The 9,859-nt window shown below is 46.9% G+C and overlaps 1 protein-coding gene across 2 annotated transcripts in view; it reads right to left on the bottom strand.

Annotated features, from left to right (window-relative positions):
- The window catches only part of LRRFIP1 (leucine rich repeat (in FLII) interacting protein 1), a 94,414-nt gene that overhangs the window by 62,145 nt on the left and 22,410 nt on the right, over positions 1-9,859 (bottom strand). The window contains exons 3-4 of one of the 2 annotated variants that reach the window (XM_010862052.1): positions 5,629-5,646; positions 1,738-1,785 (exon numbers count right to left, since the gene is read on the bottom strand). The exons of the other annotated variant lie outside the window; for it this stretch is intronic. Of the exons in view, the coding sequence (XP_010860354.1) occupies positions 1,738-1,785; positions 5,629-5,646 (66 nt within the window). The remainder of the gene's footprint in view (positions 1-1,737; positions 1,786-5,628; positions 5,647-9,859) is intronic. 2 annotated transcript variants of the gene reach the window in all.

Here is a 9,859-nt window from a genome sequence, read left to right as displayed (position 1 = left end):
GAAATGCCGGGAGCCGGCATATTGCATATTGAGTGCATATTGCATATTGAGTGCAGCACTTTCCACAGCATCATCTTTCAGGATCTGGAATAGCTCAACTGGAATTCTATCACTGCTGGGAGCCAGTGAGGAACTCCGCCCATGACAAAGGTCATGAGGAAGGAGGCTCGGCATACGCAAAGGCGGGATCGAGCCTCAGGAGTCCCCCATCTACCCCCAAAACCAGAGTCTGCCTACTTTCTGCTTTGACCTTTCACCTACACCTCTGACTTTATGGGGGGCTGTCCCCCACTACCTCTCTGAAAAAAGAGTTAGCTTACAGCTCCAGTTAATAATTCCTGGGTGTGACAGTGTTTCAACCTACAAACTCCTTTGGAAATCCTCTAGCCTGCCTGAATAGGTTTTTCCGGCCACATGTGATTGTTCAGAGCCTCCCAACCGTGAGAGGCAGGAGACGTTCTAAACTGTCTAAACACAGATTCTTTTGAGTAGTTAAAAGATTGATTAGAAATTGTATTGGTGAAGGGATTTTCACTTCTTGGGCCAATGCTTGCTGCTAAGTCTCCATATCCCTTACCTGCTGTGTCCCTGGCAGTGTATTGATTAATATAATTGGTGTAAGTAGTAGCTTTAATGTTTGTAACCTAGGACCCTTGAGTTAATTCTTTTTCTTGTTATAGCCCACCACACCTTTGCTCTGTAGGAATGCAACTTTATCTAATGCTTTTGGAGGGTGGCTCCTGGCCAATCACCTTTAGAGAAAAATAAGTTTTCTGAAGAAAGGGTCTTAAAATGTTAACAGGCCTCCGGGCCAGAAGATGATGCAAATCACCTAAGCTTTTGCATATGATAAGTCTGCAGGAAGAAAGCCTGGCTTGCTGCATGACTCTACCCCTTCCCCCATTATCCTCTATGCATAACTTAAGGTATAAAAACTACTTTGGAAAATAAAGTGCGGGCCTTGTTCACCGAAACTTGGTCTCACCATGTCGTTCTTTCTCTTACCTTCTGGCTGAATTATTCAGCCTCTTTTCTACACTGAATTTCCTCACTGAGCTATCCTTATTTCAGCCTCTTTTCTCCACTGAATTTCCTCACTGAGCTATCCTCATTCTATTACTCTTTATATCCTTAATTAACGTTTAATTAAGCAATTGTTTCCTGATCTTCGCCTACGTCGTCTCTCCTTCGAATACCCTGGATCAGCCGGGGCTGGTCCCCGGCAACGAAGAACAGATAAGTTGTGCCAGGAAACAGGGTGAGAAGATAAAGGAATTTTCTCCCCCAAGAACCATGGTTTCTCAGGGACAGTGCACGAGGTGAGCAGGGCCCAGCAGTGAAGGATAAAGTTCGGAAGGAGAGTGGCCGGGCAGCTGACTGCAATTGGGAATGGAGACCACACAGCACAATGCTTCCTCTGGCTTCCGGCTAGAGCTGCTGGCTAGGCCGGCCGGTCACAGGAAGGTTCTCACACTGGGGGGCCCTGGTCCGGCATGAGTATCCCCATGCTAGCCTGGGGGGCTCCAGGAGCCAGCCGCCTCACCAGACGCCTGGCCGGACCTTTTCTAAGCAGCCTTCACAGGGGCTGTAAACAAGCAGACCAGATGCAAACATCCCCGGAAGGCAGCCTCTCAGTATTAAATTAGGGGGCAGCCAGGATCTAGCTATGCAATTACAGTGTGGGAGAATGAAATCACAGACCGTTTCAAGCTTTGAAAAATCATATTTGAGGCCTACCATCCATTGCTCGATGTCGCCCCATTTTGTATCCAGCCCATAATATTTCTGTAGACAGAAGGGAAAGAAGATGAGGCAAGAAGTGACACGTGCTCTGAGTAGGACACTGTTCCGACATGCATTTCTAAGCCCCAGGGTCAAGGGAACATGCCGAGGCAACGCGAGTTAGAACAGGCGGGGCTCTGCGGGGGGCTGCAGACCCCCACACCACCTGTGAGCCCAGGAAGATGACCCTCCCCACCTGGGAAGACAGGCCAGGACAAAGCATTGCTGGGGCGAGGGGGAGACCTCCGTAGAGATCAGGAATTTCAACAGCCCGGCAGCACGACGAGCCCTTCTGTCAAGCTGGCTGTGCCCTCGGAGAAAATGTACTGCAGCCATAAAACACTGTGTGTGTGTGTGTGTGTGCGCGCACGTGTGCGTGTGCTCAGTGGCTCAGTCGTGTCCGGCTCTTTTCCACCCCTGTTTAAGAGAAGCCAAACCGGAGAGCCATTTCTCTGTTGCTACAACAAGGATGAGAAAACCAGAGGAAAGGGGCAGAAACCATGTCCTGAGCCCTAGATTTCTGATACACTTGCTCCAGCCATCTGATATCTATGCTAAATTTAGGCCCTCGAGAATTTCTGGGCTGTGGACGTCTTTATCATATGCTGCTAATGGCAAGATGGCCAAGCAGCCTGTTGTAGAAGAGGTCTTGATACAGGGAAAAAAAGCCAATATCTCCATGCTTTCACCTTGCCTATCTAAACTGCAGCTGCCCAAGTGAGAATTACAAAAGCAGATTCAGGATGGCTATTATTGTCGCCAAAATATAGCAATTCCCAATTTAGGTGGGAGCCCCGGTGGAGTCCCAAATAAAGGGGCTTTGCTTTTCTCCTCACTTTTCCCTTGATTTCCAATAAGAAAACCAAGAAACCACCATCTAAACCTTCGTATTGTATAACACAGAGATGATTTTCCTTTCACACACGAAAAACTTAAAATCAGAGGGAAAATACCGCATGTGAGAAGTGCACGACAGCACTTGAAATGGTTTTACAATGACCCAAACAGGCTGCTGCTGTTATACTTGGCTTTATATTTGGTTTAGTTTCTGTTTATTTTGAAAGTCGGCCAGATTTAAAACATATGGCCCTTCAATGGTCTCGCCCCTTTCTCTTAGGAATGGTGGTAAGTAGAAAACGTGACGAAGAAAATTAGGAGAGAACTTATCAGTGCTTTAAAAATTCAACCAATATAGAACCTGAGCAGCTAAAGCACATGAGCCAAACACTTTTCTGTAAGTTCCTTCCCTTAGACTATAAATTGAGAAGGGAAATACTTCCCACAGTCATGTTTCAACAACAGCGTAAGTTAAACGCAACAGCTTAAAGCTATTTTGCGTTCAAATCATGCTAGCCCTGCTTTCACTGTCAAGCTCCAGGTATAAAAAGTTCGATGCCATCAACCCTCCTTTATCTCATGCCTTGACTACAAAGATAGAAAATGTGGCTTTTAAAAAGGAACGAGCCTATAGAATCTGACAAAAAAGTAAATTCCAAAAGAGGTCTGCATTATCCGTTTTTCTATTTCTGTCTTTTCCTTTTTGACCAATTCTATACCCGTATCAAATACTGCATTCTACCTGTCGCACTTTTTAGGACAAAAATAAGAACCAGTATTTAAAATCTTCCGTTGAGTTCACAGGTGGCCTTATAAACAGCTGCGGTAACTCTAGCTACGTTTCCAAGCCATCGTGGGGAGAGGACGCCCCTGGAAAAGCACAGTTAAGGAGTCGTCCTGGTGTTAGTAGCAGGGGCGGCACAGCAAACTCTAGGAAGTGCAGACACCGCACACGCAGGCTGTGAGGAGCCGGTGAGCCATGCAGAGGGAAGCGAGAGCCAGACGGGCGCACACGTGCTTGACTTTCAGAAACAGCTTTGATGCAACACAAGAGAAACTGTGATGGAGACAGCCCACGGGCTGCCACCAAACCTTACTGCCTCCTCCCCCTTCGTCCCGGGTCATGTTTTTATGATAATAATGGACATCTGCTTTTCCGTGGAGGCTCCCTGAGCTCCCTTTAGCTGTGTGTGCTGGGTGTGCGTGCTGTGCTGTCGCCTCAGTCATGTCCGACTAGCCCTCCAGGCTCCTCTGTCCATGGGATTCTCCAGGCAAGAACACTGGAGTGGGTTGCTGTGACCTCCTCCGGGGGATCTTCCCGACCCAGGGCTCAAACCCAGGTCTCTTGCATCTCCTGCATCGGCAGGTGGGTTCTTTACCACTAAGGGCCAGCTGGGACGCCTGTACTGTGTGACACATGACCGTTCTGACAAGATTCTAACGGCGTATCCCTGGGAGTGAGGAGGAGATATTCTTGATCCAGCACCAGATGGGAATGAGTCAAGTAGAAACGACCAGAGAGGAGTCCCTGTCTAGGTTTTAGTTGACTGTGTCCTATTCCGTCAGTTACCGTGACGGTTCCCAGCCTTGCCTTTCGCCTGTGAAATTCTGACCTGGATTCTCTATGTGTGGTTTCGAACTCTAGCCTCAGTATACAGTTCCAAGTGGACTCTGCAAAAACTAACAAAGTTCTAATAGATCTTGGCACCTTCTTAACTGGTTTCTTGACACTTTGGGGGATAATATTTATGCAGAGTGAGAGGGGCAGGGGGGGAAGGCAATGTGGAACTGCAGCTGGTAAAGGAATCCAGAAACAATTTTTTTTTTTCAAAATTAACACTGCATTTAATATTCTTACAAAGTGCCAGGTGGCTCCCGGAGGGCTAGTGAAGGCTGAGGAGTCAAGTGCAGAAGGAAATGGAGATGTTACTCATTTTGTTTGTCTGGTGTACGCTTCTTAGAACTCTAAATCCTGGTGAACGGGCATTTTCATTGAATACCTAATGGAAATTTGGGAAATTGCTACTTGAGGCAATTCAGACTCTCCAGAGAAGGTTATGATTCTAAAGAAATCAGAAGTGGCTCCGGGTTGGGGTCTAACCAGACAGCAGCCCCAGGAGCCGGAGCCTCTGGAAATGTAAACACACTGATGTTCTGTGTTTAAAGGGCTTGCATGTTCTAACCCATGAGATTAGGTCACCTTGTTGATTTTCTTAGCTGCTCTCAAAGACAACCATAACTCTTCTTTATAAACTAAATATGTTTGTAAACGAGAAATTATTTCAATTCATTTATGGGAAAGACTCCCTATAAACACTTTTCTATAAATTCTCAGGGAACCATTCGCGCCTTCCTTCATTATTGCTGGATCAGGAGTCACTGACTTGGTTGTTTTTATTTTCTGTAGCGGGACAGCTCAGCGCATTTATTTCTAAACCTCACTGCCTTTACAAAATACCCTTAGGAAACAGAGATGCATGGTAGCACTCTGAATATTAGGGATGGAAGGCAGGTGTGTTTTAAGCTACTGGGTTTTATTGTTATACCATCATTTTCTTTTTTTACTCAGTTTTAATTCAGTATGTAATAATCTCAACGTATAGTAACATGTACTGAAAATTTCAGCACTTACTATTAATAATAAAATTACATGCAAGGATACTCTTTCTTTTCAAATGTCTGATTCTAAACAGTTTTTCAGACTCTAAAGTGTGATTTATTTTGTCTTAATTTTTTTCTTAAAGAAACAATTTTCCAATTTCTTGAGAAAAATGGAGATAGAAAAAGCATTCAGTACACAGACATGTGTGCTGACGGCTGCTTTCCGTGGGGGCTGATGTGAACACCTAAGCATTCGTGCTCAAACCAAGTCACGAATATGACAGTAAAAGAAGCAGTAAGAACTTTAATGAGTTCTCAATCAAAGGCGTTATTTCTGAAAGGCGACCAGGTCCTTGGCAAGGGAAAAAGAGTACATGCAAATCAGAAAATAAATATGGAAGAGCCTACCTTTTGAACCTGATAGATCTTCAGAGAAGGACAAAAGAAATTGGGAAAGAAACACAAAATCCAATTACAGAAGTAGAAAAATCAGAAAGAAACGTTCTATAAGGACCTAGAAATATGAATAAAAGCCATATTGAAACAAAGCAAAAACCGGTAAAACGGGAATGAAAAAAACTCTCTTGTAGTCTCATCGAAATAATCAGTAATTTCATAACAGATCTTACATTCTATTTTAGTTACGTTGATGAAATATAGGCACGTCCACACAAGTCTATGAGAATCCTGTTATTAGTCTAATGCAAAAGTTTGTGTTAACTAATACCACTAATGGGAAAAAGAACTTCATCCTCAATATAAAATTTCTTTTCACATGACCAAAGTGTAGCAAAGAAGTACAGAAATTTAATTGGAAAGTCAGCTGGTCAGATTCACAAAGAGTTAGGAAACATTCTTTCATGTTCGGATTCATGCAGATACAAATCAGGAAAACTTCCACCAAACAGACTGATCGCGAGGATATAATTGAAACACATTTTGAAACGCTTATTATCATACTGGGACATACTAGCTTGCTCTAGAGGTTTCTCCTAATTTTGTAGTAATCCCTAGGTAAGACTGAGATGCCTATTCCATCACTCATTCATTCTTTATTCACCCAACAAAACTGCCGAGCATGGCCCAAGGCATTGCTACAGCTGTAAGTCTTCAGACCCCACGCTTCCAGTCCTACAGAGGTGAGCAGATGTCAATATACGCAGCACCTGTACTGCATTAGATGTTAGTCTCCAACAGAAATGCTGATCAGGTCAGTAACAACAAGAGACACGCCCTGATCATCAGATCACCTGATCATCACACCAGAATTTTTTTCCCATTAGTTTAGGCTCTCAGACAGAGTTGAAGTTTCACTCAGATTTCCCAAAGAACATCTGCATATTCTCCCTAATAAATCCATTAAGAAGGAGCTCATAGTTCTCTGAGATAGCCCCAAAGCACAGCCACGCAGTCGGTTCTCAGCATCCGCAGGGGTGAAGAGAACCTCTGAACCATTCAGCTGCAAGGCTGGGGCTGCCTGCACCACCAGGATGGATCACCAGCCTGCTCCCAGCCCCCGTGTCCGCAGGGTCTGCTAGGCCTTGCTGACAGACCCAGCTCCTCCAGCACCAGAGGGGGGACACTCGGCTCACCTCTGCTCTGTGTGCACTCTCCATGCTGGCCTTGGAGGGGCCCAGGCACCAGCGTGGCTTCATCCACCACCCGCCTCCAACACCTTCCAGTGGTGTCGTCAGCTTCCTGCTCTCATGAGCCTCCAGGGACCTCACTGCTCTCCAGGCATTCACAGGCTCCGTTCGCCTGCTGCCAAGCCCACCTCCGTGTCAAGGAAGGCCTTTGCCCTGCTCAGAAGCAGTGGTGTGGTGGCTCGCCACCACACGGAAGGAGGGATCGTGTTTCTCAATTTTTATACTGAAATACCAATGCTACAGGTTAAACACCGGTCTTCCAAAGCATATTCATTTCCACTTCATCAACAACTTAAAATGCCAGTGCTGACAGATTGTGTAACACAGACTGTGGGGCTGGATCTAATTATAGGCAGGCCCAGAGACGTGATATGCGAAGGGGAGACCCAGGAGTATGCCTGCATGCCATCCTCGCTACTAAAAGCACGGCCCCAAACCTGAAAGCCGTCTGCCTCCTCTCTCCAGATGGGCACACCTGTGCACACCCCGCAGCCCTGGACTTGGGTCACGCTAAGAATCAGCCAGACCAACAGCTACTGTTCGTGTCTCTCTAGCACACGGGCGGACACCACGGTCTGTTCTGCATTCCCATGACGTGCCCCGAATCAGCACCAAGGGAAAAAAACTGGTTTTTCAAGGTGTGCTTCCGCTTGTGAACCGCTGAGGATTACGTGGGTGTTTGCACTCCCATGCTGCATGAGTGCCAGCATGCGCCCTGCTGGTGTTAATCCCGAGGTCAACACACTGGTGAGGCCCTTTGTTGCCACCGGTGATGACACGCCTGCTTTGGAGGCAGAGGGTGAGGATTACAGGCTCTGCAGCTTTTTCGGTTCTAGGTTTGAATCTTGGCTCGGCCACCTTCTCGGCTTCTGTCTAATTAAGGCCTGCTTTCCTCATCTGTCAGTAAAACCCGGATAGACCCTGTTCCCAACGGTGAGGGCACCCAAGCCCAGCACCGCCACATTCCAGGGGGCTCCGGGAGGTCCCTGCCGACCCCCTGCCCCACCCCAGTCCGCTTTGACTATTAATACATATCCACGTGTTTTATCTTAAACCTTCCAAATCCCTTAGTTGAGGAACTAGACAGAAACGGTCCGTGGCAATGCTCTCCTGCCCCAAGGACACTGGATTTATGCGCGCAAAGCTGTCCTTGGTGTGAGTGAGCGCTCATAGGCTCACAGGTTGAATACAAACCTTGGGCCGAGCCAGGGCCCCCGTCCGCGCTCCAGCCTCCGCCATCCAGCTCTCTGCCCACAGCCTCCTTGCCCGCCCTGCCTTTCTCCACCAGCAGCTTCTTCACTCGGTGTCCACACTCGCTGTGCTGACAAGAGTTAGTTCCTCTGCTTCCTCCCTGACACATGCAAGGCCCCCCACTCGGTGTCTTTCTGCACCCAGATAATTCACAGTGTGGGGCGTGGTCGCCAGGCATGTGGTCTGACCCTGAGAAAGGCGTGCGTTCAGCAGAGAAGACACCGTCGCAGTCTCCTTGGCCTGTCCCTGAGCTCACGGCAGGGAGAAGGGTCCCACAGAGGAGACCCACACAGGGCTCATTTAAAAAGGTGACGTTTACCTAAGGTACCTTCCAGGCAGTGAAGGTGAGCTTTCCTCTGGGTCCTCACGCTCAGACCCACCCACCCTGGAAACCCGTTCCCATGTCTGAAAGCGTCCCTGCGGGGACTGAATGCTAAGAACCCCCTGGTCAGCGCACCGCTTTCGTGCAAGACCTTCCCTGTGAGTCACAACAATGCCGTTTCACCGCGTGACCACGTATGTGTCTCTACTGTAAGAATACAGAGTTTCCGTACAAACTGCTACATAAAGAATGGATAAACAAGGCCCTACTGTGTACCACAGGGAGCTATAATCAGATCCTATGATAAATCACTATGGGGAAAAAAGACAAAAAAGAATATATAGGTAAAACAGAATCACCTTGCCATACAGCAGAGGTTTAATACAATGTTATTAATCAACTATACCTCAATAAAATTAAAAAATTTTTTTTGAAATTCTAATGGCATCTATTAACCAACAGCACTTGTGTGTCTGACCGAGGGAGGCAAACTGTGGCATTTTTAAATCAGATTTCCCAGGTTTTAATCAAATTTCTCTGCAAAGCCTGAGGTCCTTAGTAGTCACCAGACAGGGCAGGCCATGCCACACAGCAGCTGGGCCAGGTTGCTCAAGTCCTCGGGCTCCTCTGTCCTGGGAGCGCTGTGCTGGCGGGGGTGGGGTGGGGGAAGACTCCACAAGGTCACTCCCCTGCTGACACCCAATGCCCATTTAATGATACCGAGATCGAATGGCCCGGACGCAGTTTCCCATCTTTGGGTAGCAGCTGCAGTTCTGCAGCTCGAGGTATTGCAACGACAGTGCAGGAGTTCAGCAAGAGATCACTTTGCAGAATTAACGTGGAACGGAAGGGGACTTCCCTTGACTCAAAAGAGAAAGGGGTGCTTTGCTTTTAAAGGAGGCACTTCACATAATTTCTTACTTAGCTTAATTCCTCTTAACCTTTATTTTCTAAAACAAGAACTTCTGCCAAAGAACTTTGTGAATAACATGCTGCTCATATGATTCAGCAGGGGCTAGCCAAAAAAGTTCGTTTGGGAGCGCCCAGGAAAACTGGGACGAACTTTCTGGACAGCCTAATATATATTTAATTCAGTTCTGCCCATAATTAAGGATAGAATATATTATAATCTGGAGGATAGATATGTACACACATACTATTTAACTCACTTTCACCTTGATTTGGTAGAAATTTTCCCTTTGTGTTCTTGGTGAGAGTAACTTTCTCTTACTTTGTGAGACAAATGGTAAAATTATTTCCACCACGGAAACCAAAGGGAGTCCTCCTTTCAGGTTCAAGGTCATCTTTCCCGAGCCCAGTGGTTCAGGTAGAGGGGACAGCCACAGGCCGCCAAAAACACTTACTACCAGCAGAGGAGGGTGCAGTGTGGATACTCAGTCAAAGGTGGAGAAACCAGGAT

The sequence above is a fragment of the Bison bison genome, unplaced genomic scaffold (genome assembly GCF_000754665.1).
Source record: "Bison bison bison isolate TAMUID 2011002044 unplaced genomic scaffold, Bison_UMD1.0 scf7180017864475, whole genome shotgun sequence".
NCBI lineage: Eukaryota > Metazoa > Chordata > Mammalia > Artiodactyla > Bovidae > Bison > Bison bison.
This window is presented reverse-complemented; position numbering and strand designations above follow the sequence as displayed.